The sequence below is a fragment of the Panthera tigris genome, chromosome B4, assembly GCF_018350195.1.
Source record: "Panthera tigris isolate Pti1 chromosome B4, P.tigris_Pti1_mat1.1, whole genome shotgun sequence".
NCBI lineage: Eukaryota > Metazoa > Chordata > Mammalia > Carnivora > Felidae > Panthera > Panthera tigris.
In genome coordinates, this window is record NC_056666.1 from 134,352,415 (window position 1) to 134,380,354 (window position 27,940).

The following is a 27,940-nucleotide window of genomic DNA, read 5'->3' on the forward strand; positions in this document are numbered from 1 at the left end:
AGAAGGGTTAGTATTAGCAAAGTTTTATTTCAACGTCTTTTCTGCTCATAAATGATTCTGGAAAAGCCGATACGCAAGAGGCTCACCCACCCTCGTCTAAAGGCAACACTGAGGTCACTGAGAACGCTGCTCAGACAAACTCCCTTATGCTGGGGCGCAGGCAGCAGGATGGGCGGGTTTGGGGCAGAGGAATAAATAAACATCGTCTCAGCTCTGCCATCAGGGCTGGGGGCCCAGGGCCCAGAGGCAGCCCATGAGACTGCTGGGCCGACAGCTTGGAACTCCCAAAGCTGCCCGAACGTTAAGGTGTGTCGCAGAAAATGCCGAGGCTTCCGGAGGGCCCGCGTGTCCCCGGGAGGAGCCCTGGGCCGGTGGGCCAGTCTCCTCCTCCTGCTCCAGCCCCGGGAGAGCCCAGCTCCCTACCGGCGGGGCCTGCCTGGGCGCTGGAGCGGGGGCAGACTCTCATCCCCACAGTCCCTGCCGAGAGCACTTTTTGGCATTACCTGTTATGTAGTGTCAGGTGGCTGTGACCCAGAGCAGGTAGTGAGGGGTGGCAGGTGAGGGTCCCGAGCCGGTGGCTTGGGGGGGGGGGGGTCCCTGGCACCTGCAGCTCTGGGCTGCCCGTACCACCTGTGTTTGCTTCCAGACTTCGGTCTGCTCTGGGAGGGGTGGGTGGATCGCAGTGCTGGAAGCCTTGGCCTAGTAGTGTGTGGGTGGGTGGGGTGGAGGCAGGGCGGGGCCAGGGCTGAGCATCACGGGTAAGAACTGAAGAGGGCCAGATGGTGGCTGGAGGTGGCCTGCCTGTAACAGAACCCTGCTCCCAAAGGGGTCCCTCGGGGGAACCAGCCCAGCGGGGTCACCACCGCAGCTCAGGCAGGGCGGGCTACACCCAGGGCCGCAGCGGGAGATGTGGCAGGTTAAAGAGCAACGGCGGGGAGGGCGGGTGTGGACGGGGCACGGTGAGTGTGCGGGGCAGGCGTGCGAGCAGCCAGGGCCTGGCCGTCAGAAGGCGAAGCAGCGCTCCTTGGGGTGGCCCACGCGGTCCAGGTTAGGCAGGCAGGCATACTGGATCATGGGCGGGGGGCCGCACATCAGTATCAGCGGCTCCTCCTCCGGGGGTGGAAGGTGGTCCCGGATCATTTCTTCATTTACGAAGCCCTGGCTGTAGTCCCAGGCTGCAGGCGGGAGACAAGGTGAGTCCCAGTGTGGTCGTGTGACTGACCAACGACCGCCCACCTACCCCAAACCGCCTCCCCGACCATTAAACTGCTGTGCTGTGAATTCCTCCCTTCTTTCAACAAACATCGAAGAATGAAGAGGTTGATCCGAAGCAAACGTGTGCCCTGATCCCCTGCCCCAGCCTGGCTGACCCAGAACAAAGCAGCCAGTAAATAATTAACAAAATGGCAGTGAGTATCTATCGATAATTACTCTAAGCGTAAATGGACTAAATTCTCCAATCAGAAGTGACTGAGTGGGGGCGCCTGGGTGGCTCAGTCGGTTAAGTGTCTGACTTCGGCTCAGGTCATGATCTCACGATTCGTGAGTTCGAGCCGCTCATCGGGTTCTGTGCTGACAGCTCAGAGCTTGGAGCCTGCTTTCGGATTCTATGTCTCCCTCTCTCTCTGACCCTCCCCCACTTGTGCTATCTCTGTCTCAAAAATAAATAAATAAATGTAAAAATAAAAAAATTAGAGAAAAAGTGACTGGATAAAAAACAAGACCCATCTGTACCAACATAAAAACAGACACATAGTTCAGTGAAACAGAATAGAAGGCCCAGAAATAAACCCATGATTATGTGGTCAATTAATCTTCAACAAAGGAGGCAAGAATATACAATGGGAGTGGTGTCAAATAAAGCCTCGACAGGGCACTGGGCTGCTGTTGGTCTGAGGGGGGAAAATATATATACAATGGGAAAAAGACAGTCTCTTCTACAAACGGTGTTGGGAAAACGGGACAGCCACATGCAAAAGAATAAAACGGGACCACTTTCTTATGCCGTGTGCAAAAATAAACTCAAAATGGATTAAGATCCTAAATGTGAGACCTGAAACCATAACATTCCTAGAAGAGGGCACAGGCAGGAATTTCTCTTAACATCAGCCATAGCAACATTTTTCTAGGTATGTCTCCTAAGGCGAGGGAAACAAAAGCAAAAATAAACTATTAGGACGACATCAAAATAAAAAGCTTCTGCACAGCAAAGGGAACAGCCCACAAAACTAAAAGACAACCCGCTGAATGGGAGAAGATGCTTGCAAAGGACTTATCTGATAAAGGGTTAGTGTCTGAAGTATATAAAGACCTGACACAGCTCAACATCCAGAAAACAATCTAACTAAAAACTGGGCAGAAAACGTGAATATGCATTTTGCCAAAGAGGACATCCAGATGGCCAACAGACATATGGAAAGATGCTCATCATCACTCATCATCAGGAAAATGCAAATCAAAACCGCAATGAGATATCACTTCACACCTGTCAGAATGGCTAAAATCCAAACAAGAAACGACAGGTGTTGGCGAGGATGTGGAGAAAAGGGAACCCTGCGTACCGCTGGTGGGAATGCAAAGTGGTGCACCTGCTGTGAAGACAGTATGGAGGTTCCTCAAAAAATTAGAAACAGAATGACCCTATGATCCAGAAATCGCACTACTGGGTATTTACGCAAAGAATACAAAAACACTAACTCAAAGGGATACATGCACCCCAGTGTTGATAGCGGCGTTCTCTACAACAGCCAAGATATCTTGGGAAGCAGCCCAAGCGTCCATTGATAGGATAAACGGATAAAGAAGATGTGGTACGTATATACGAGGGAGCATTATTCAGCCATGAGATGCCACGAAATCTTGCCATTTACAACAACATGGATGGAGCTAGAGAGTATTACGCCAAGTGAAATCAGGCAGTCAGAGAAAGACAATCCCATACGATTTCACTCATAGTGGAGTTTAGGGAAAAAACCAACAAAGAAAAACAGAGAGACCAAAAACAGACTCTCTTAACTGTGGGAAACACAGTGATGGTGGCCAGAGGGGAGGGTGAGGGCCTGGGTGACACGGTGAAGGGATGGAGAGCACACGTTTCGTGATGAGCGCTGAGTAACGTATAGAACTTCCGAATCGCTACCCTGTACGCCTGAAACTAATAGAACACTGCGTTAACGACACGAAATTGCACGAAAACAGACGAACGGGACCTATCTATGTGCTGCCTACAAGAACGCACTTTAGACACTTGGGAGGACACACAGACCGAGAGTGAAGGGACGGAAACAGATGTTCTGTGCAAGTGGAAACGAAAAGAAAGCTGAAGTAAATAAGGGACAAAGATGGGAGAGACATAATGGTAAAGAGGTCAACCCCACAATGATGTAACATCGGTAAACACTTATGTGTCCAACATAGAAGTACCTGATCACATAAAGCAAATACTAACAGATCTAAAGGGAGAAAGAGAGAGCAATACAGTAAGAGCGAGGGATTTTAATACCCTGCTTATAACAATGGCTAGGTCACCCAGACAGAAAATCAGTAAGGAAACATTGGCCTTAAGCGACACGTTAGGCCAGATGGACCTAACAGACGTTTACAGAACATTCCATCCAAAAGCACACCTCACATCTGTCAGGATGCCACCATCAAAAAGACGACAAACAAGTGTTGGAGAGGACGTGGAGAAAAGGAAACCCTTGTGTACCGTGAGTACGAGCGAGTGCAGCTACTGTGGAAAACAGTATGGAGCGTCCTCAAAAAATTAGAAATAGAACTACCCTATGACCCAGCAATTCCACTTTTGGGTGTTTATCCGAAGAAAATGAAAACACTGGGATGCCTGAGTGGCTCAGTTGGTTGAGCGGCTGGCTTTGGCTCAGGTCATGATCTCAGGGTTCGTGGGTTTGAGCCCTGCACTGGGCTCTGCACCGACAGTGCCGAACCTGCTTCGGGTCCATTCTCTCTCTCCTCCTGCCCCTTCCCCCACCTCTCAAAAATAAAATAAAATATTAAAAAAAAGAAAATGAAAACACTAACTCGAAAAGATATCTGCACCCTGTGCTCACTGCAGCATTGTTTACAGTGGCCAAGATATGGAAGCAAACTAAATGTCTACTGATGGATGAATGGATAAAGAAATTATGGGGTGCCTGGGTGGCTCAGTCGGTTAAGCGGCCGACTTCAGCTCAGGTCATGATCTCGCGGTCCGGGTTCGAGCCCCGCATCAGGCTCTGTGCTGACAGCTCAGAGCCTGGGGCCTGTTTCAGATTCTGTGTCTCCCTCTTTCTGACCCTCCCCCGTTGATGCTCTGTCTCTCTCTGTCTCAAAAATAAACGTTAAAAAAAAAAAAAGAAATTATGCTACAAATGCTTTCACAGAGCAAGAATTCCTTTCCCTTGAAAGGTCCTTCTAGCTGGACTAAGAATCAAGTTGACATGAGAGGGCTTAATAGGCAAAAATCAAATTTAATAGCCTATATATAGGGAATCCACACAGACATGGAAATTCCAAAGGCAGTCAGGCAAAATGAGGTCTATATGTCATTCTGAACCCGGGAGAAGGGGGCAGGCATCTGAGACTTCAGAGGGAGGGAATGTACTTCACGGCAGGGTAAGAAGGGATGTTTATTAGATATTTGCCCTGCCATACAGATGAGTCACTCAGATAAAATTTACCTCTGACAATAGCCCTCATTCTGAGAAAGACCCCCTATTTATTTATTATTTTTAAGTTTATTTTTATTTATTTTGAGACAGAGAGAGCAAGCAGGGGAGGGACAGAGAGAAAAGAGAGAGAAAATCCCAAGCAGCCTCCGTGCTGTCAGTGCAGAGCCCGATGTGGGGCTCAAACTCACAAACCAAGAAATCATAACCTGAGCTGATATCAAGAGTCAGACGCTTAACCGACTGAGCCACCAGGTGCCCCGGAAAGACCCTCAATTTAGATTCTTCTGTGTGGTCGAGGAAGGGACAAAAGTTTCTCTTGAGCCCAACAGGGTCTCAAGTGCCTTCAGCTCAAAATAACCCACATGCCAAAGTGGCACGTTCTGGAGGGGAGGGGTGTGGGTGAGACCTGAACTCCTTCAATACAATGGAATATTATTCGGCCATAAAAAGAATGACATCTTGCCATTTGTGACAACATGGATGGACCTCGAGGGTGTTATGCTAAATGAGTCCGACAGAAAGACAAACACCGCATGAGTCACTTACATGTGGAATCTTTAAAAAAAAAAAAAAAGAAAGAAAGAAAAAACCCAAAAACAAAAAACCGCAAGCTCACAGACAGAACAGATTGCTGGTTGCCAGAGGCAGGGGAGGGGGCTGGCAGAGGTGGGTGGAGGAGGTAGAAGTTTCTTTTGACTTTATTTTTGGTCTAAGTTTATTTTACTTTTTAATGTTTATTTTTGAGAGAGACAGAGTGCTAGCGAGCAGGGGAGGGGCAGCGAGAGAAGGAGACACAGAATTCGAAGCAGGATCCAGGCTCTGAGCTGTCAGCACAGAGCCCCACGTGGGGCTCGAACCCACAAGTGGTGAGATCATGACCTGATCCCAAGTCTGACGCTCAACCGACTGAGCTACCCGGGCGCTCCGGTATAAGTTTATTTTTAAGAATATGCACGGGACTAAGCTGTATTTGCTAGTGTGTAAAACGTGCGGCTATAGAAGACATCGCAAACTGACAAGGATTTTGTTTAAATGGTGCGTTTTTCTTTACACGTGTACTGCGCAGGTCAGCTGCATTTGCACGTGAGCTGGCCCCGGGCCCCGTTCCTTCACTCAGTTCCACAACGGCCCTTGCCCACCTGTTACACCATCTTTCTCGTGACACCCAGAATTTCAGCTTCTACCTAACATTGTGGCAACACCTCGCCTCCTCCTGAACTGTGGGTCAGGGTAACAATAAACGTAAGTGTGAAGTGCCAGGAGACGACCCAGCCCGGCTCCTCCTTTGGCGGGTAACCGGTGCCCCTTAAACAGCCCCCAGGAGGCCGCGCTCTGGTGTGTGCCACCAGCAGGGGTCAGCGCCGGCCCCTCCTCCGCAGGCAGCGGGGACAAGGAGGCCCCCCCGCCACTGCTACTAGAAACTGTAACCAGAAGGGAGTAAACCTCTCCCATTCCTCTCATTCCCGCCCTCCCCCACGCCCCCGACTTCCAGGGAGACACAAATACAAGCTAAATGTTCCTTTCTTTACTGTAAAAAAAAAAAAAAAGCAACTCCAGGAACCAGTGCTCCTGCCACCCCTCCCTGCCGGACTCTACAGTTTGCCCGTGAACAGCACGGGTCCACTTACATGTACATTTTTTCCGGTTAGTGCAGTACAGTAAATATATTTTCCTTATGGTTTTCTTAATACCACTTTCTCTAGCTTACTTTATCGTAAGAATACGGTGTGTAAAAATACACACAATGTGTGTTAATCGGCTGTTATCGACAAGGCTTTTGGTCAACAGGCTATTTTAGTAGTTAAGTTTTTGTGGAGTCAAAAGTTATATGCTGGGGCACCTGGGTGGCTCAGTCGGTTAAGCGTCCGACTTCGGCTCAGGTCATGATCTCACGGCTCGTGAATTCGAGCCCCGCGTCGGGCTCTGTGCTGACAGCTCAACCTGGAGCCTGCTTCGGATTCTGTGCCTCCCTCTCTCTCTCTGCCCCTCCTCCGCTCGCTCGCACTGTGTCTCTCTTTCTCTCAAAAATAAATAAACAACAAAAAAAAAGATATGCAGATTTTTCGATGGCACGGTCAGCGCCCCTAATCCTGCTGTTGCCCAAGGGTTAGGTCCCCTGCTCTATAATGTGCTAATAAACCTATTTCGTGTTCATCTTCCTCTACGAGAGCGTCAACTCACGGGGCCAAGCTGGCTTCCTGAACAGAGCGAGGGCTCCACCAGGAGCCTGGATGGGCCGGTCCAGGGCGGCCGGCCAGCGAGGGGCCTCAGGGCACCGCCGTCCGGTCCACAATTCACCTACATCCCAGCCTAGGTCTCAGCCAGGAGGCCCAGGACCCCATCTGTCAACCCTGAAGGGTGGCTCCTCCCACTCATGAGATGGGCACCTGCCCCTAGAGCGTGTCTGCCCGGATCCAGGGTAGGTGGACGCCGGCGGGGGGGGGGGGGGGGGGGGGGGGGGGCGGATGCGAATGACATCACACACCGGTGCCCTAAGGATGCTTCAAAAATGTCCATTTCCCACCACTTAGAAGTTTCCCGTGAAAATGCAGGGCCCTGCTTCTCTTGAAAAGCGGAAAGGCCCGGCCCGTGGGGCTGCAGCCTGACGCGAAGGAAGGACACGGAAGGACGGCTGGCTGAGGGGCCTCTGGAAGGAGTGGGGGTCTCCGAGGCTGCACCACCTCCCTGCAGGCTCCCAACCCTGCAGCCAGACGCCATCAGGACCACCGGCCAAGAAGCCCGACCTGCTGCTTTTCTCACAGCAAAGAAGAGACTCAGGTATTTCCCGTACCCACGTCTCCACCCAAAGCGGGAGAATGAGGCGGAATTTAACTCCCAGGGGGCAGCCTCGGTTCGGGTTTTGGAGGTGGCCCTCATCCACTGCCTCCTACATGACCTTGGCAAACAGCCTACCCGGACAGGTCGAATGAGGGTAAGCGTGAGTCAGCCCGGCCCGGCCTCCAGCCGCTGCCCAGGGAGAAAGTGGGCGTAACATGCCTTACAGGGTACAAAGTGCAAAGCGGGGGCAGTTGCCCCCAACCCCAGCAGTGACCCTGAAGACCTGCCCCAGAGTGAGCCCCCCACCAAGGGGAGAAAGGCCAACTTTCTTTGTCCGGTGGGAGGCGGGGCAGCCAGGGAGGGCCTTGGGCTCTGGGGGAGGAGGATGTGGGTTCAAGCCCCGGCTCTGGTGCTTTCCAGCTGTGTGCTGTGGGACACTTACTTCCCCTCTCTGATCCCTCCTTCCTCATTTTTGTGAGAGGGCATCATACTACCTCCCTCGCACACGGCCACCCTGAGCACCACTGGAGACGAAGGGTGCAGAAGGCTCAACCCGGGGAAGGATCCAGTGCCTCCCACACCCCCCCCGCCCCCGGCCCCCTCAGCGCTTCCTCCCCTCACCTTCGGGGGCTTTGTCCACCGTGTACCAGAGCTTGAAGCGAGCAGAATGTTCGTTCCTCAGTTCCTCCAGCTCGGGCCGCAGCAGGATGTCCTTCTCAGTCTGCGGGGGACAGGGCCCAGCGGTCAGCAGGGACGGCTCGTCATCCCACCCGCTGGGGGCCACGCACTTGGCGGCGCTTGCTGGGGAGGGGCCCGGCGGAGCCGAGCCAGACTCCCAGAAACTCCCAGAAACCCCCGCCCCGCTCTGCCCACCTCGCCGGAGGAGCGGATCAAAGCTGCAGACAAGACGTTCATTACAAACGGCGTCTGCGGAAGGCGCCCGGCGCTGTGGGAGACGTGCCCCCTGTAAGCGGGAGCGGGGACAGCGAGCAAACGAGGCCGGGCACACGCAACCGCAGAGCAGGGACGGACCGTCCTGACGGCCCCGCCACCCTCATCCCTCGGCCAAGCCTCTCTGTGCTCTGGCGTCTCGGGCTGTATATCCGTAAACTGGGTCACGGAGACGCTGCTCCCCAGGTCACACCCGCTCCTTCCACAGCCTCGCCCATGCTGACCCCCTGCTTGACCTACAGCTCCCCACTCTCTGCTCACACCGGCCTCATCCGGCTGGCCCCACGTGACCCTGTCCTTCAGCCTGGTACCACCTCCTCCAGGAAGCCTTCCCGGACTCCCCAGGGGCATCAGCGTGCTCCTCACATGGGCCCTCTGACCACGGGCCTTTGCCTCATGCGTTCACAGATCACAGAAGATAGAAGGGGCTCCTCCAATCAGTGGGCAGCCTAACTGACCTCATGGGACTGTTATTAAACTGGGGGCCAAAGAGCTCTGTCAGCCAGAAGGGATCGCCCACTCACAAAGCACTACTGAGCCCCTGGGCCAGGGCAGAATGGCCCTCCCCACGGAGGCAGACAGCGAGAGATGCGGAGATGTAGTTTCTCCGTCCCACGTGACCAACGGCACCCGGACAGGCTCAGCGAAAGGGACTATTGGGGGCGCTTAGTGGCATCGAGAGGCGGGCAGGAAAAGACAAATAATCTGAAGCCACAGTGATGAACATTTGCTGAGTACCCGCTGCGTGGAGGGCGTCTTGCTACAGGAGGGGCTGACCCAGCCGTACTTGTTCTCATAAGGACCCTGCAGTCCTGACCCCTCAGTGTTCCCCTCTGGGAAATGGGCCGCAGGCAGGAAGCACGAGCCTCTGAGTGTCTCAGGGAGGAGGGTGTTGATCGTTTCTCCCATTTCTAAAGGGGGGGCAGGGGGCCGTGCCTGTGCTGATGGGAGTGAGAACACGGCCAGGGCTCAGGCTCGACAAGCTCTGTGTGAAAAACTAGAGAAAATATAGGAGAAAAGAAAAATCACCCAATAGTCTTCTCAGGTCAGTCTATTACCTGATAGAGATAACACGTTAGAATTTTTTGTGTATCTTTTAGACTTTGTTTTCTTTTTCTTTTCATGTTTGTTGGTCTATTTATTTATTTATTTATTTTAAGAGAGAGAGAGTGAGCACGTGCATGTGAGAGAGCAGGGGAGGGGCAGAGAGAAGAAGAGAATCCCAAGCAGCCTCCATTCTATCAGCACTGAGCCTGACGCGGGGCTCGATCTCACAAACCATGAGATCATGACCTGAGCTGAAATCAAGAGTCAGACACTTGACTGACAGAGCCACCCAGGCACCCCTAGACTTCGTTTTCTAATAACTACATATCCTTTCTTTTTAACAAAAATAGGACCAGGGTGTGCAGGCCACCTTGCCACCTGCTTTTTTTTTTTTTTTTTAATGTTTATTTATTTTTGAGAGAGACAAACAGAGCATGAGTGGGGAAGGGGCAGAGAGAGGGAAGGAGACACAGAATCTGAAACAGGCTTCAGGCTCTGAGCTGTCAGCACAGAGCCAGATGCGGGGCTGGAACTCGGGAACACCGAGATCGTGACCTAGGCTGAAGTCGGACACTTAACCAACTGAGCCACCCAGGCGCCCCGCCACCTGCTCTCCTAAGGAAAGAACACACCGCAGACCCCCCACGCGTCACCGGTCTCTGAGCACCAACGCTTCCCTTACCAGCTGCCCAGCTTGTGCTGGACCAACGGACTGTTCCCTGCTGAAGGACATTTAAATCGTTTGAACACCCTCCTCCTTCACAATGCCTCCTTGACCATCCTCACTGCCCTAAGTTCTTAGATGAATCTGAGAAAGTGGAGTTTGGGGCAGAAAATTCCACGTGGGTATGGCATTCAATACCCACAGCCCCGTATTCCCTGGGTGGGCCTTTCTCACACCAGCAGCGACGAGACTGTCTGTCTTCCTAAAGCTTTGCCAGCACTGCGTAATGACCGTTTCACAGCTCTGCCCATCAGAGGCATGGAGCGTCGATCTCACGTTTGTTTGCTTGTTTGCTTTAAAGCAATCTCTACACCCAATGTGGGGCTTGAACCCATGGCCCCGAGATCGAGTCTCACGCTCTTCCAACCGAGCCAGCCGGGTGCCCGTATTTATTATTGTTTCAAAAAGAGAGACGTCGTATCCCTAGCTCTATCTTTTTAGTTTGAAAAGACTCTTTCTATAGCGGTGCTGCAGCCTGGGTTTTTCCCCAGCTGTTAATCTACCTCATTTATACGGTTTTTTTCCATTTTTAAGCAGATGGGCTCTCCTCTGGTGTTCTGTTTAGACGGCCCATCCCCATTCATTCATTCAACACTCACAAAAAGGCTCACCTAGCGCCTCTAACGCACCACTTTTCTACACGTACATTTTTAACCTAAACCTCATTTTACTTTAAGGTTAAAGTAGGGTCTACTCAGCATTTTCCAAAGTCATAGCAGCTGACCCAACGCTCCTTTCCATCTCTCTCCTCGGGTTTGAGACGCCACCTGCACCAACTGGACAGTCTCGTGTATACTCGGCCCTGTCCCTCGGCCAGTGCTATTCAACCGAACTTTCTGCCACGATGGATGTGGGAATGTTCCGGATCTGTGTTACCCGATACAGTAACCGCATGCCACGCGTGGCTACGGAACCCACGAGAGAGGGTGTTTTCCATCTTAGTTAATCTTCGCTAACTTAAATGTAAATAGCTACGTGTTCTAGCATGTTCCGGCACAGTCTGGATTTTCCATCGCATCACCTGGAAATGCTTTAGCCCCAGTAAGCCCAGTTCTCGTGTGTGGCTTTGGAGCCACTGTTTCCATCACGGATGTGTTAATAACACCATCAAGTCTACCTTGTTATTCTCTCTTTTCAAACTTCCTTGGCTGCGCACGGACACTCTGTCTTCCCAGAACACTAGCACCTTGTGTGCGTGTTTCACTCTCCTTCCATCACGGCGCACGCTGGGACTCCCGAAGGCTCCGTGACCTGCCACGCTGCCCCAACGGAACGCAAAACCAGATACGGGATCCGGCGGCTTCCACTCAGCCAGACATCACAAAGGCTTGCAAAAACGTAAAACAAGACCGTATTTCCTAAAATACAGTTACTCTCGTACACTACGCTCTGCCTCGAGTCCTGGTCGCGCTCCTTCCTGTGCGACTGGCAGGTCCAGCACCTCTCCGGGTCTCTGAGCCCAGAGCTATATAAAGTGGAGATCATTCTACCGCCCAGCCCAATGGGCCGACGGGCGTGAGGATGTCCTGTTCAGGTGACAGAGGACTGACGGCCTCCAGAGACTAACCCAGCAGCACCAAGTGGAACCAGCGTCCCCCATCCCACCTCACCCCATCCCCACCACCTCAGAACACTGGCTCTTCCCACCCACCCCTGGGCCCCTTGGCAGCCCCCTCGGTGGGCCTGAGAGCTGTGTCCTGCAGCTGTGCGGGTCCAAGGACTCAGGCAGGCCCCTCCCCCTCTGAGCTTGGTTCCTCAAAGATGGACAGTACAGAGCCTGGGCCAGATGGGCCCTGGGGCAAGCTGACCTGAACCACATCCGAGAGGCGCAGGGGGCTGGGCATGGCCCCCCCACTGTTGGGGGATGGGTGTCTCACCTTGGCTTTGCCCCAAAGGGGTATCACTCTGCAAAACCCACACATTCAGTCATAAAACAATGAATCTAGAAAGACCCTTGGGATGACCTGGCTTCATCAGTTCATTCCACAATGAGGGAGCAGAGCCCAGAGATGGCAAGTGGCTTGCCCGAGGCCACACGGCAGGCCTGGGCAGGCGGGCAACAGGCACGGGGAGGGGGACACGCACTCAGGAGCCAGAGAGACCGGGTCCAAACCCTGCCCCAACACCCCCAGCTCAGGGACGGCATGCACGTGTGCTCTCGGCCCCTCTGGCTCCAGGCCAGCCCCCACCCAGCCCAGTGTTCTTGCCCTTCACTGCTGGGTTCCTCACTGTTTGTGGAGTGAGCTCTGAGATTCAGAGGAAGCAGCCAGGGAGCAAACCCCAGGGTGGGGGGTGCTCCAGAAGCATCACCCCCTCCGCCCCCCCCCCCCCCCCCAAGCAGCCCCACTCAGGTCAGACCCTGGGCTCTGGACTGTAAAGCCTGACGCCCACCAGCTACAGCGAAAGCTACCTGTGCACAGGACGCTCAGAGGACCCTCACGTTTCAGCCACACAGCCGTGCAGACCACCCCATGGGTGCCCCACAGGGGCCGGCGCCCCCTCTGGGGGAGCCGGGCCTGCGTATCTATCGGGAACACTCACTGACCTGGTTGGCAAAGAGCAGGTGGCACACGGTGTGGTCATCTGGGTCTTTCATGATGGCGCGGATCACTTGTAGCATCGGAGTGATGCCTGCAAAACAGCAGCCCCCCACGCTGTGAGTACCAGCTGTGTATGGGCACACAGGCCCAGCAGCGCCAGGCAGGCACGGGGTGGGGTGGAGGGGAGGTGCCAGGACAACCAGGCCTGGGCTCCTGACCTTGGGGAGCTCACGACTGCTTCTATCTGTGCCCTGACCCTGACCCGTGACATCTGCCTGCTGGGGGCTCAGCGAAGGGCTCTGGGTCCACATACCGGTGCCTCCTGCAATCATGCCGACAGACTTCGCCGTCTTGATGACGGGGTTGGATTTCTTGTCTGGACGGATGGCAAACTTTCCTGGGGGGAGGAGAAGGTAGAAGGAGACGGGGAGACCCCAGCTCTCAAACAGGCTGTACGTGGGGCTGGACGGGCTGGGGAACCCGCTCCCACTTCGGGGGCCTGAGGTGTGGGCAGCCAGCTGGGGGCAGGGAGAGGATGGGAAGGTGGAGCTACAGGCCAAGGGGAGCGCGAGGGTGAGCCCCTCGCTCCCACCGCAGACGGTACTGGGGGCAGGGGGAGGCTGGGGAGCAGCGGGGAGGCTGGGGAGCGGGACATGCTCCAGCTCGAAGCTTTCACTTGTTTTCAGACAAACCAAGCTGGTCTGGGGGCCACATCTGGCCCCCAAGGGCAGCCCGTGTGCAGGCCCTGTGCTGGCCAATCTCCCTCCTCTATGGCCGAATACACCGAGGCCCCAGAGAGGAGACGGCCTGCCCAACAAGAGTCACCCACCCAGACAGCGGCAGAATCGGGGCCCTGCACCCAACCTTCACCGCGCCCGCGGGGCCCCGGGATTCCAACCCAAATCACCTTTGCCCTGGTAGACCAGCAGCCCGTTCGGGCCCCGGAACTCAATGGTGTCCCCAATCTTCATGCTTTCCAGGTACTGGGACATCTTGCCCCCAGCAGGAAACTTGGGATGGGTGTCTTTGAAGTAAACCTGCAAGACATTCCCACAGTCCTTCCTCCTATCTGCAGGGTCACCAGGGTAAGCTCTGGGCCACAGAGGGACGAGAGGAACCTCTTCTGGGTTTCTTCTGCAGCCTGTGTGTGGCTTTCTCACGCAGTGCCCCGGCCAGCCGTCTGCGTGCCAGCCCCCCCGGAGTCCGCCCTTCCCCAACATCCCCCGGGAACGCAGAGCCTCGGCCTGCTGCACAAGGCGACCAACCCGAGGGCCTGCTGCATCAATGTTCTGCGGAGAACTGTCTCCGTGCCCCCTCCCTGCAGGAGATTCCCACGCGGTCAGCGCAGAAAAGCCTCTGGGGAGATGGGCTGGGCCCCACCCCTTCTGTGTATCCTCAGCTCTTTCCGTTCTGTGCTGTCATAGAGACAGCGCTCCTGGAACAATTCCCCACCGCCACCCCCCACCCCGCCGTGCCCTTTGGGACTTCCCCTCCGGAAGAAGGGAAGGGCTACAAGAAAGACATGGGGAGACCGAGGGTGAGCAGCTCGCCCTGGCCAGGGCTGAGGGTGCTGGGCCTTGAGGGGCAAGCAGGAGTGATGGGCAGGGAGGGGGCGGCTGGGGAGGGGGCGGGGACAGGGAGAGGCATGTGGGCCAGGACTCTGGCCAACGGGGAGCGGGGAGCAGGGAGCGAGGTCTCTGAGGCAGGAGGGTCTGGTCTTCCTGAGTGTCCCATCCTCTACTTGGATCCCCCCCCACCGACACCTTCTCCACATCCGGCTAGAGTGATTCCAACAAGAACAGAGGTCCGAACCAGACCACCTTCCCTCTCCTTCTGGATAAAGGCCCAAACCTTACCGGGCCCCCAAGGCCCTGCCTGCCCCCCAACCTCCCCCTTCTTGTCCTCTGAAGCCCCCGCCCTTTGCGTCAGTCTAAAAGCCTCCTTCTGACTTCAGGGCCTTTGCACCGGGAAGGTCCTTTTCCTTCCTCTCTGTTTGGGCAACGCGTCCTCTGCCCCCACATCTCACCCCCCTGTTGCCTGCCCAGGGGAGCAGCGCCCATCACCCCACCTGCCTCAGCTCTGGTGCCATTCCAGGCGCTCAGTCTCACATGTTTGTCCCCTGGAGCAAGGGGGTCCGCTCTCCAGGCAAAGACAGGCTCCCGAGGCTAGGCCTGGGCACCCAGCACGATCAAAATGACCCCAAGCTAAGGAGGGACCCAGGCCACAGCCTGGACTGACAGACCCTGCTCCCTTCCTGCCCTCACAGCCCCTGGGCCTCAGCTCTGGCCCAGAGGGGGTCTCTGCCGGTCCCTCCACCATGAAGTGCCTAGTGAGGGGACCCACGCAGCGGAGGTAGGACAGTAAGCCTGGTCCACAGGAACGCTGAGCCAGGGTGGCCATGGGGGTCGGGGCCCATACTGGGAGGGCCTCCGACAGCCCACATCCAGGCCTGGGCTGGTTCACAGTAGTTGGACGTGTAATCCAAGAACATGGATCATTCGGGAAAGCCTGTGCTTCTAACTGTCACAAAAGTGTACTGTGCTGTGGTTGGCATTGCTTTTTCCACTCAATACGATGATTTTTAAGATCCTTGCTGGTTATTCTGCGCCTCTCTGGTTCTAAAGGCTGCGTCTCCACAGTGTGTGCTCAGCCCTGACCCGCGATGGATCCCAGGTCTCCAGACAACAGCCCCAAGCTCCTCACACTGCTCCTGAGGGGCCCGTGGGCCGTTTCCTCAGGAAAGGACCTGCCGGTCACAGAGACCGCGTGACCGAGTGCAGTGAAGCGAGCACCCGGGGGCCACCACCAGGGACCCGGTGCCCCAGGCTTTGCCCGTCCAAGAGCGGGAAGGTGAGCCCCGCACGAGCTGCTCGACCTTCCCGGTTTCTCTTCTGCGGACCATCTGTCCTGAGTTGAAGACGCTCGTCCTGAGCCCCAGCGCCTGCCCTCCGCCGAGACCTCCATACTGGCTTTTGCTGGGGAGCCAGAGTTTGCCAATCGTTCAGAAACCAGGCGCAAGGGGCACTGGGCCTTCAGAGACCAGGTCACCCCCGCCCCCACGCGGTCATGGCCCTGAGACCTCACCTTGATGACCAGGTCCACAAAACCCTTGTCGTCATCGCTGGAGACGGGAGTGTAGGGCCGGATGACCAGGTTGCCATCGATTCGAGCCGAGAGGTAGATGTGCTGGCCTGCAGGACGAGGAGGGGTGACTCCGGGAGTTCCGGAGGGGCCGCCAACTGTCTCTGTGGGGCCCACTGAGTCCAGTCAACCCACCGCCCTTTGCCCCGCCCCGTACTGAAAGCCTGGCCTGGCTTCGGCTCCACGACCCCCTTCCCGCCCCCACGGGGATTCCCACCATGTCCCAGTTCCTGCAGCCACACCTTTGCTCACGCTGGTAGCGCTGCCGGGGACAGCAGCGACCTCCCCTCTCGGGCTGACGCTCATCCCCGGAGGCCCCCATGGCTGTCGCCTTCTCCTTGAAGCCTTCCCCACTCTCCCGAGTTCAAGGGCAAAGCTCCCACCCCTGCGGCCCAGCACCCGGTTCCACTTGGGCTGGGTCAGGGCTGCGCTCACCGACGGGGAGGCCCAGGATGTGCTGGGGCGACGGCAGGGCGAAGCGGAACCGCCGGGTGTCATGGTTGATAACCTGCAGAGAGGCCCGAGCTGTTAGACGGCACCCGGGGCAGGGGGACCCCCAGACCTCCGAGCTCCCGGCGCCCAGTGTGAGAAGTGATGCTGATTCATGCGGACTCACAAGCTGCACACACACGTGTGCCAACGCTGGGTGTGCCTCTGCTCTCACTGGCCCAGAGAAGGGCAGGGACCCAACCGGGGCCACACAGCAAGGTGGTCGGGGTAAGGAATGAACTCGGATCCCAAAGGAAGGCTGCCAGATGGCTCAGAAAATTCTGGGGGCAAGAGAGAGGATCCAAGCCTGCCATCAGCTTGGACAGTGTCCTGGGGTGGCAGGAAGAGCTCGGGCCCCGGGCTGGCAAACTAGGGGCAGGGCCGAGACAAGGCCTCTGTGGGGTCTCCCCTGCACCCGGTGCAGCCAGGAGCATGGGTGTGGAGGGGCCGTCCGGACGGCAGGCAGCTGTCGGGCACACGTTCACGCCCACGTGAGACTAGGCGATGTGGCAATGTGCACTCGTGGACACGGTGTCATCACTGGGGACAACAGACTTCTCCGAAGGCACGGAGCATCGCTCTGAGCGTCCCTGAAGTGTGCAAGCAGAGCCCGGGGGTCTGATCTCAGGAAGCCAGAGCCCAGCCACCTCTCAGGACACGGGGCTCGGCAGCCAGCGGTCTCCCCGCCCCAGCAGCCCAGGCCCGAAGCCGCATCCCCCCCGAAACCTTGCACTCCATGCAAACTGAGCCCCAGGCCTCCTGGGAACGGAGCCCAGGGTTCTCAACTGGTCCTGGGGCTCCAGGTCAGAAACCCACATGCCAGTTTTTGGAAGAAGAACAGAAAGGAGGGAAAAACACTGATAATTATTGTGCCGGCCAACGCTAGCAAGGCACAGCAAAAGTCACGCGCGAACATCGGTGCAGAGCTCCGCACGGTGCCGGCATTCGGCTGCTGGCCATGATGAGCTGAGCAGTAGAGCCGCAGAGGTTCAAGGGGACCTTGCAAGTCAGTGGGCCCAGGAAGGGCAGGCGGTGGGGGCCTCCCTGTGCCTGTGGGGGAGCTCGGCGAAAGTTTCCCAAAGTCGACCCACCCGCTGACCCCAAAAAGCCACCACTAGGCTATAACGGGCGTGGGGGCAGATTTAACTGCTAGGACATTTGCCACAGGCCCGGTCAAAGGGAACTGGGGGGGTCCACTGTGTGACGTCCCCATGAGGAAATACGAGACAGTCATCAATGAGCTAGGGGTGCACCTGGGCGGCTCCGTCAGTTGAGCGCCCAACTTCGGCTCAGGTCACGGTCTCGCAGTTCGTGGGTTCGAGCCCCACATCAGCCTCTCTACTCTCAGTACAGAGCCTGTCCCCCTCTCTTCCCCTCCCCCACTTGTGCTTTCCCAAAGAAAAATAAATTTAAAAAATAATAATAATGAACCAGGGGAGCCTGGGGGGCTCAGTCGGTTAAGCGTCCAACTGCAGCTCAGGTCATGAGCTCACGGTTCGTGGGTTCGAGCCCCACATCAGCCTCTCCACTCTCAGTACAGAGCCCGCTTCAGATCCTCTCTGCCCTTCCCCGCTCACGTGCTTTCTCTCTCTCTCTCAAAAATAATAAAAAATTTTTTTTTAATCAGGCTATTGAAAGAAAGAGAAAGTAAGTACACACCTAAAACTCCATACATCATATATACGCGAATGTGATGCCCAGAAGAAGGCTCACGCTGGCCCATGAATGGGACCCTCTGCACAGGGGTGGTGTGGGGGGGATGGGAAGGATGGGGCATTCATACTTTATAAACAGGATTTTTAGAGTGAACATATATAAATCATACATTACTTCTGGAATTAAAATTGTTAAAATGTCTACAAAACATATTGAAAGGGTAAGTCTGGTCTCATCCGGGAAGTGGCGGGTTTTTTTCCTCTTTGGTTTTTGACTTTTCAGTGAACTCCTGGTACGAAAGCCGCTCAGGAAGCCCCAATTCTGCGCCTCAGGGACTTGGGACTGATGTGGAGCCTAGGGTGGAGCAGGGGCCCAGGATTCAGGGCCTTGCAGGTGACTTTCTCTGCTCCATGACTCAGTTTTCCCTGTCACACCCCTTCCGAGGCAGCTGCGGGTGGCCAGAAATAGCACAAGGGAGGGGTTCTGATGAGGGAGAGAAGAGCAGCCGCTAAAGGGAGGCAGGGCAAGGGAGGGAGAGGGTGGTTTTAAATCATGATCAGAAGTTTGAAACGGAAAAGCGTCCAACAGGGAGGGCAGGAGCAAGGCTTCCAGAGAGGCAGGGGGAGCCACACAGAGGGATCATGAGATCACGCGGGGAATCTGCACAGATGCAAAAGATATCTGAGTCCAAGAAGCACCAGGCCCCGAGTCGATGGCCGTGGGGGCGAGGAGGAGTCATTAGCTTTAAGGAAAGGGGCACCGGGACGGGAAGCATGTGGGACCAAGACAACGGGCAGGCCTGAGTCCTGGTCCTTCCCCTAACACACAGTGTGACCTCCGATACCCCCCTACTCCTCTTTTGCCCTCTGTTTTCCCATCTGTTCAATGGGTGCTTAGACCCAAAAGTCCTGAGGGGTCCCTCTTGCTCTGACCTTCTGTGGGATAGAGTGTGGTTCAGAGAACAGGCTCTGTGGTCAGAGACATAGGTTCAAATCCCTTTGCCGCTTACTAGTAGCCTTAGAAAGGGACATCACTTCGGGGCACCTGGGTGGCTCAGTCAGTTAAGTGTCCAACTTCAGCTCTGGTCATGATCTCATGGTTCGTGGGTTTGAGCCCCACATCCGGCTCTGTGCTGACAGCTCGGAGCCTGGAGCCTGCTTCGGATTCTGTGTCCCCCTCTCTCTCTGCCCCACCCCTGCTTGTGCTCTGTCTCTCTGTCTTTCAAAAATGAATAAACATTAAAAAAAATGACATTTTTAAAAAATTTTTTTTAACGTTTATTTTTGAGACAGAGAGAGACTGAGCATGAATGGGGGAGGGTCAGAGAGAGGGAGACACAGAATCTGAAACAGGCTCCAGGCTCTGAGCTGTCAGCACAGAGCCCGACGCGGGGCTCGAACTCACGGACCGAGAGATCATGACCTGTCAGACCCTAAGTCGAACGCTTAACCGACTGAGCCACCCAGGCGCCCCCAAAAAAATAACATTTAAATTTTTTTTTTCAACGTTTTTTATTTATTTTTGGGACAGAGAGAGACAGAGCATGAACGGGGGAGGGGCAGAGAGAGAGGGAGACACAGAATCGGAAACAGGCTCCAGGCTCCGAGCCATCAGCCCAGAGCCTGACGCAGGGCTCGAACTCACGGACCGCGAGATCGTGACCTGGCTGAAGTCGGATGCTTAACCGACTGAGCCACCCAGGTGCCCCCAAAAAAATAACATTTAAAAGAAAGGGACATCACTTCAATTTTCCCATCTGTGAGATGGGCAGACAATAGGACCTACTTCGGGGGGGGGGAGGGGGGCACGCCCTGGGCACACAGCAGGTGCCAACAAACACTGTGATGCAGGCAGGGAGACAGAGGAGCCTCCGGGGGCCCATACCCCGCCCCCATGGTGACTGGCACTCACCTCCTTGTCGATGAGCCTCAGTGGGTACTTGATGTCCGGGCTCTCAAGGGTGATGGCCGGGGTGGAGCGATGGAACAGCTTCATGAGCAGGTTGTAGAGGAACCAGACTGGGGAGAGGACCACGTGGCCCAACTGAAATGACAGTGACGGACCCACGAGGTCAGCGTGGGCACGGGGAGGGGCCTGCCACCTGCCTTTCCCGCAAACACACCAGTCGTTTCCAGGTGTTTCCACCTCCAGGCCTCGCTCTGCTCATGCTGTCCCCTCTTCCGGGAGCACCCTCTCCCCCACCATCCTCATCCAGGGAACCCCATCACCTACTTTGGTGCCGGCTGGGAGAAGTTACAAAAACAAGACACGTGAAACCTATCAGTTATTCCTAAGTCGCTGGAAAAGCTCCATTTCCCAGACGAACCAGGACAAAGAAAGCTACATAACTGGGCATGTATCCCTTTTCACTCTGGCTGCTAGGAAGCTCAGAGTAAAGCTCACAAGTAACTATGCTTAACCTTGAGCACTGGGCGCCTGTGCTCCCTCCCTCCTTCCCTTCCTTTAGTCAGTTTCCCTGGTCCTATTAAGTGATCTCAAGTGCTAGCTCTATTTAGACAGACAAACCCCCGAGCCCCAGGATTCCGCCTTCAGGTGTGGGGGACAGCTGAGGCACTGAACTGGACACTGGGAAGCTCTGCTCCTTGTTGGCTGTGTGATCCTAGGTAAGTCCCTTCCCCTCTCTGAACTGGACCAGGTGACCTGCAAGGTCCCCTGAAGCTCTGAGAGTCTACTGCTCAGCACCATGCTGAGCCCCACACAGGTGTTAATCTCAGGACAACCCTCATAGGGTTGCAGATGAGCAAACAGCTCAGAGGGGTGCAGCAACTTGCCCACACTCACACAGCTGGTGGGTGGGGAGCTGCAATTTGAACCTGAGTCCACCTGCTTCCCCAGTCACCCTCTGAAACTACCGGCCCATGCGCACCGTGCTGTGTGACCCTGAGAGGCTCCTCCTTGCCAACGCCCTGCCCCCCACATCTCAACCTCACAAAGACCCTAAGAGGTGGTTTCGATTTTTGAAAAACAGACAAAACCCAAATCTACTGGCCACCTGTGCTTTCTAGCTGTTTCTTTGTCCCTGGGCAAATCACTTAGCCTTTCCGAGCCGCTTCTCCATCTGTGAAACGGGATCATTTCATCTGTCTACAGCCATGAGGAAACAGTGAGGGCTATTCTCCAGAATAACTGGCCAGGGCTCCTCCAAAATGTCAATGGCACACACAAAAAAAAAACAAAAACAAAGAAAGGGTGGAGAACCAGTCCAGATTGAAGAAAGCTCTTGTGGGTTGAACGGTGGCCCCCAAAAGATAAATCCATCCAGATCCTGGGAATGTGTCCTCACCTGGAAAAAGGGTCTTTGTAGATGCAACTCAACTAAGGGTCTTGAGACGAGATCATCTTGGAATACCCTGGTGGGCCCTAAACTCCGTGACAAGTGTCACCGACAGCCACCAGAAGCAAGAAGAGACAAGAAGGACCCTCCCCTAGATTGCCAGACAGGTGATCTGCCAATACCTTGATTTCAGACTTCTGGCCTCCAGAACCGTAAGGGAGTCATTTCTTTTATGCTAGTTTGTGGTGATTTTTTACACAGTCCTAGGGAACCAACACAGAGGCCAGAGTGACAGAGCAACGGAATGTGATGTGTGGTTTTGGATTGAATCCTGGGCCAAAAATAAAATAGTTATAAACGTCAATACTGAGGCAATTGGCAAAATATGAATTAAGGCCCACAGATTAGACACGAGCATTGGATCAATGCTACTTTCCTGATTTGATCCACTGCCCTGTAATTAGGCAACAGAACATCCTTGCTCTTAGGAGGCACCCACTGAAGTACTTAGGGACACCGTGTCTGTAACTTACTCTCAGATAATTAAAAAAAATAAAATATGCACACACACCTAACAAAGCAAATACAGTAAGCGTTTACAGTTGGGCCATCCGGGCAAAAAGTTTACAAGAATTCTTCGTACATTCTTGCAACTTCACTGTAAGTTTGAAATAACTTCAAAATAAAACTAGGGCTGGGGTGGGGAGAAGGCCACAATGGTGGTTCAAACAGTGAGGCTGGGAGCACAAAACACTGCTTCTCCAGAAAGCTGTCTCATGTCTTGTTCGGCACCCATGACCAGTACACCTCCCTGACTTCGGTTCTCTCACCAAACGACCATGTGTTCTTCTTATCATAATCCTACTAGATCCCTTTTTTGCCTTGGTTGCCAGGAAGCTCAGAGCCAAGTTCTCTGCTGGCACGGAAGCCTCTCTGCTTCCTTTGAGGGCTTCCTGAGGTAGTGAATAGACTTGGAGGTGGTCCTTGCCCGACTCAGGGCTGGGTGAGAGGACCCTGCTCTCTCGAGGCCCACCCTACTGCTCCCTGGCTTCCTAGAAGCCTTGCCAGGATTCCCACTCTGTGTCAGGTGCTCTGGCCGAGTACCTGAGCCTCAGTGTCTCATCTGTAGAAGGAAGGTAAGAGCTACCGCTCGGCCCACCTCCTGGGGGAGTCAAGATATGAGATGAGATAAGGGTGTCCAGGCCACAGAGGGATGTGGGCGCACACACAGGAGCTTCTCTTGACCCCCAAGTGAAGGAAGGGCAGAAGCACCAAGATCCCGAGCCAGGCCTGGCCCCTGCTCCCCAAACCGGCCCGGCGGCTTCAAGTTACCCTGTTGCGCCTGTTACAGGCGCTTTGTCGGGCTTAGAACAAGGTGCCTCTCTCCCAGGCGGGGCCTCCAGGCTGAGTGCGGTCCAGGCCTCACCCCACAGAGCCCCGGGTCTGTGATTGACGGGTCCGAAGGAACGGGCTGTGGGAGCCAGCCAAGGCTCCCCTCTCCAGCCCCACCCACCACGCGGCAGGGGTCTCTGGCGGCCGCACATTTAACCAGCACCTACCGCGTCCCAGGCACCGCACAGCGTTCTACCCGTCCTGGGTCTCATTAAAGGCCTTCGTCAAAGCCCCAGCTCAGGACCTCAGGAGAGAATCGTGGCCTCTCCAGGCCCCACCCCGCTCAAGTGCAAGAGGACAGTCTCCTCCAGGGCTGGGGAGGACAGGAAGACAGGTGAGAGGGCCGTGCACAGAGCAGCCGCAGCGAACGTTCCCAAGCTGGCACGGCTCCAGGAGTGGGACGTGAGCTCCCGGAGATAATCCTCGTTTTCACCTTGGCTGTAGGCGCTGTGATTATCACCAGGGTACAGATAAGGAAACTGAGGCCCAGAGAAGGTCAGCGTCTTGCCCCAGGTGCACCACAGCGGATCCTTGGACGACCACACTCACAAGTGATACTACTGTCCCTGTTTCTCAGAGACGTTAAGTGACTTGCACGTGGTCCTACAGCAAGTCAAGGGTGGAGCCAGGACTCAACCCCAGGCCCGTCTAGCCCTTCCCCAGCCACCTCCCAGGACAGGTGCCCTCTCTGTGCCCCAGCCACAGAGCCCAAGGCCCGAATCCCACAGCCTCATACCCTGCCTCTCGTGATGAGGCCCCAACTGCCAAACCAACAGGCCACCCATCCCCTCCTCAAACACCCACGATGGCTCCCCGCTGCCTGCCTCCACTCAAGGCCCCTGCTATGTGGCTATAACGCTGGCCATAAGCCTTTCCTCAGGCCTTTGCACACTCTTCTTTCTGCCCCAGATGCCCTTCCTCTTCCCTCATCCAGCCAGGAAACTCCTACTCATCCTTCAGACCCCAGTCTAAATGTCAAATCTTCCCTGACTGGCCCCTCCCTAGCTCATCAGGCCCTCGGCAGACTTCCATAGCCCCTGCTCCCCTCTCTAAACTCCCCTGGGGCTGAGGACTATTCTGCAGATTCCTCTGCTACGGGCCCTGCCATGTCAAGCGGAGAAGCCATATCCATGGGGAACACTGGTTAGGGAGAAAGTGGAGTGAAGTTAGGTTTGCGTCGTAGGGAGCCCGGGAGATGAACTTGAAGGACAGTGAGAGCCAACTGGAGTTGTGTTTGGTGCTCCCTGGAGTTTTGATTTCCCCCAACACAGCCGCTTGGCCCGCAGCTCATTGTACAATCTGCAGAGAACCTTCCCCTGTATTTCCTCACTGACCCGCAGCGGTAGGAAATAGACCAACTGCATTCTTCATTTAACAAATGAGGAAACCAAGGCTCAGGGAGGCCCTGGGTGGAGGCCGCAGTCCTAGCCCAGACCTTCCAGCTTCCAAGTACCAGCCTCGTGTACCCGGGATGCCAGCCATGGCTCAAACGGCTGGGCCAGAGCCTACGTGTGGTCACGGTCGCCGTGAAACAGCAGATCCTAGATCAGAAGCCCCAGAAGGGGCAGGGGTGGGGGGGTGGGGGAATCTGTGGTCTCATCACCATTGCATCCCCAGAGCTCAGAGCAGGGACACTCAAACATGTGTGGATAAATTCGTGAAGGGACAGCAACAAGCAACCCCCCCCCCCCCCAGGTCTCTGTCTGACTCTTTTTATTTTGCCTGGAAGTTTCAGGAGTCAGGGCAAGAGGCCAGATCCCTCCCGGTGAGGGCGGGGCACCAGCTCATCTTGTCCCTTTGAAGACCCACAGTCCTCCAGAGCACAGGCCGGGGTGGCTACGATCCTAGCTTCGATCCTGGCTTCCTGGCGGCTCCGCATCTGTGAGGCACGCCTACCGCGTGGAGGGATGCTGGGATCAGAGCCATGGCCGGAAGGAGCCGCCCATGTGGGCAGCTGATAAATGTCAGCAGCAGCCCTCCTTCCAGCCTCCGGTCCCCAAAACTGGGCTATGCAGAGCGAGGTACAGCTGCTTGGCTCCTATCATCTCACATAATCCTCAAGCCTAGGAGACGGGAGCTGATACCACCCCCATTTCGGGCGAGGAAACAGAGGCCTGGGTGAAAGACCTGGCCCGAGGGCCAGGATGTGAACCCAGGCACGTGACCGAGTCCACGCACCGAGTCACCGTACCGCCCTGCCTCTCTGCGCCTGTGGACTCTGCATATGTACGAACTCCTACCTGGGGAGGCAGCTGTGGGCAGACCCTCACTGTCAGTCAGTCCTTCAGGCCAGAAACCCCAGTGAGCACACCTATCGGGACTCACGGGGGATTCGGGGAACACCAGCCAGGGGACCCTGCCCCTGAAGAGCTCAAGCCAGTGGGGAAGACAGACACAGTCCCGGGAAAGGGAGCAATGGAAAGTTAAAGGTGGAGGCTTTACCAGATTCACAAGGGGTAGGGATGCCCTGTTCCTACAACCTGGGGGGCAGAATGAACTCTGCAGCCCCTCCTAGTCTACGGTACCACCCCCACCCCTGCAAGTCGTGGACAGAGTAAACAGGAGGCAGATGGTGAAGCCAAGGCCCCACCCCAGCTCCCCCTCAGCCTCGCTGCTCAGACACACACACGTACACATGTGTATGCACACATGCGCGCACACACACACAGTCACCACAGCCCCTCGGGGGGATCTAGGGGACAGCTGCCCCCCAGGCCTTGACCTGGTGCCCCGCAGGCCGTGCTCGGCCCACCGGGGAACCCACCACCTGCTTTTCCTCACCTCTGCTGACACAGAAAGAGAGAGGGAAAGGGGCAGCCAGAGTCCCAGGATGTCTCCAGGGCGCCCCCAGCTCGCCCACCATTGCTGAGGGGATGGGCAGCCTCGCTGCCCCCCACACGGCACCCTGCCCAGCTGCCCCACTCCGTGGAGTTCCCTACTGGGACCCGGGCACCCGCTCTACCCAGGTGGGGTCTGAGCACAGGCCTAGCCCTCCCGGGGGGCCGGCTCCCGGTGCTGAGGCTTACCTGCCTGCCGCCCGCCAGCCGCCCCGCTGGGATCTGAGTGTCCACCTCCCTCTGGGTCCCCTTCTCAGGAAGTGGAAGGAAGTGGGAGGGAGTGGAGGAAGTTCTGCAGCGGGGGGCTCCTGGCTCGGAACCGTGGGGGAAGTGCACCCAGGAGGAGGGGCAGGTGGACAGCAGAGCCACTTTCCGTGGAGGAGACACAGTCCCGCTCCCCTGGAGCTAGGGGCAAGGGCCACGGAAGAGCCACAGAGCTGCGGGGGCAGCGAGCAAGCCTGGGACTCTACCTGTCGTGGCGGTCTATCGGGGCCCACTGAGCACTCACGGATATGCCGGGGGCAGGGGAGCCACGGTCCCGGCTGGCAGGCCAAACCCCCGATGTTCCCCCAAGTGCCAGTCCCTGAGCTGGGGCCCCCTGGAGTATAGGAGGAGGCCTCCTGCAGAGCCTGTACACCCCAGATAAGAGTCTGGTGCCCAGAGCCTGAGCCGGCCTCCCGCGGACCCTGTGGAGCTGGTGCACCAGGAGGCCCGGCTAGGGTCTGCTGTGGGCATTTTGGGCTAGGTGGGGACCCCAGCAGGTCAATCCCTGCCCGCCTCTTGGACAGAGGGGGCCGTGGAGCTGGTGAGTCTCCTAACTCACAAGGGGGTTGCAAGGGGGCCTTGGCAAAATGTATGGAGCGGCCACACGCTGGGGGCACAGTGACAAATCCAACCAGCACCAGCTAGAAAGCGAGAAGCACTGTGGGAAAACAGCAGGGGTGGGGGTTCGGGGGCGGGGTTGAGTAACGAAGGAGGAGGGTCAGGATGTTACCCTCAGTAATGCCCACAGGTTTGCCCTGGGCAAGGCTGCTCCTAGGTCTGGATGTCCCCCAGAGTCCTGGGCTGGGCCACAAGTGCAGGAACAAATACCCGGAGGCCAAGAGAACCATTTGCCTCACCCTGAGCAGGAGGCTCACAGAGCCAGAGGGAAGAGGCAGGCGCCTGGGGTGGAGGTGGCTGCGGACGCAAGTGGCTCTGGGCCTAATCCTCTTGATGCCCGCCCTGCCACTGCTCCCGGTGCCCAGCCAGCTCCCGGGACCAGAGCACGCCCGGGGGTGGGGGGCAGGAGGGAGGCTGGAGCACCCGTCCCCAGGCCCTCCACTGTGGCTTTTGAGAAATCCCACAGAGGAGGCGGGCAGGGGAGGTGGGGGAGGGAGGCACCGGGAGTCCCAAAAGTGACAGCATGATGGTGGACCTTGGAGCCCCACGAGTTCAGCACCACCACCCCCAGCATGGGAAGGCGGCCAAGTGTGAGTCGAGTTTCTTCATCTGTGAAACCGGGCTCCTCGCGAGGGCCTCACAAGTCTTGCAGCCCCGCAGCAGCAGGCAGGGGTGCAGCGGGGTCACCGGTGCCCGGAGAAGCCAGGAACCCTGCCATGCAGCCGCATCGCCCGCACGCGCCCCCTCCCACATTCACGGGCTCGCAGAAACTCTCACACACGTGCACTCGGCCACACACCCTCTCACTCATACTCTCCTGTACTCGCACCTCACATCACACCCACTCCGTATGCTCACACTCAGCCACACATCTGCACACACACACACACACACACACACCCGCGGGCGCTCGCGCACTCTCGTGCACGCTCACAGTTCACAGCACACCCCGCCGTGTCATGTTCACACTCGGCCACACACGTGCACTCACCGACTCGCGCGCACTCGCATTCTCACACGCACTCCCGTGCACACTCGCACACCCGGGCACACGCCAACTTTCCCAGCCACACCCTCTCTCCCACCCTCGCTCGCAGGGCTCACGCGCAGCCCGCTCCGCCCCCCACGGGGCGGGACCCGGAGGGATGCGGGCGGCGGCGGGGCGCCCCAGTGCCCGTCAGCCGGGTGCCCGCCGCCCGCACGCCCCTCGGGAGGAGGGCTGGGTCCCGGCCATGGAGGGCCGGGGCGTGAGTCACGGCGCCCACCGGGCACGCGCGCGGCGGATGGGGGGGGCCCCGCGCTCCCGACCCCGCGGCCCCGTCCCTGCCCCCCGCGCCCCCCGCGCCCCCCGCGCCCCCTCCCCGCCTACCGTGCTCAGCTGGGCCCCCATGGTGGCGCCGCGCCTCGCTCGCTCCGCCGCCGCCGAGACAGTCGGGCCGCCGCGCCCAGGGCCCGCCCCCTGGCGGCGTCACCCTCGGAGGGGGGGCGGGGCCGAGCGGGAGGCCCCGCCCCTCACGCCGCCGCGAGGAAGGGGCGGC

At 56.8% G+C, this 27,940-nt stretch overlaps 1 protein-coding gene across 2 annotated transcripts; it reads right to left on the minus strand.

The window, feature by feature from the left end:
• Positions 1 to 7: 7 nt before the first annotated feature.
• LOC102965774 (NADH-cytochrome b5 reductase 3) lies at positions 8 to 27,863 on the minus strand. Of its 2 annotated transcripts, none has more exons than XM_042993433.1 (9): positions 27,772 to 27,863; positions 19,908 to 20,039; positions 16,287 to 16,359; positions 15,795 to 15,901; positions 13,618 to 13,747; positions 13,024 to 13,107; positions 12,716 to 12,801; positions 8,070 to 8,169; positions 8 to 1,175 (listed from the first exon to the last, which is right to left on the minus strand). In XM_042993433.1, the coding sequence occupies exons 1-9, from the start codon at positions 27,790 to 27,792 to the stop codon at positions 1,003 to 1,005; spliced, it is 906 nt and encodes a 301-aa protein (XP_042849367.1). In that variant the 5' UTR covers positions 27,793 to 27,863; the 3' UTR covers positions 8 to 1,002. The 2 variants fall into 2 exon arrangements, with proteins under 2 accessions (XP_042849367.1, XP_007079538.1); XM_007079476.3 differs by lacking the exon at positions 27,772 to 27,863 and adding an exon at positions 25,710 to 25,759.
• Positions 27,864 to 27,940: the final 77 nt, after the last annotated feature.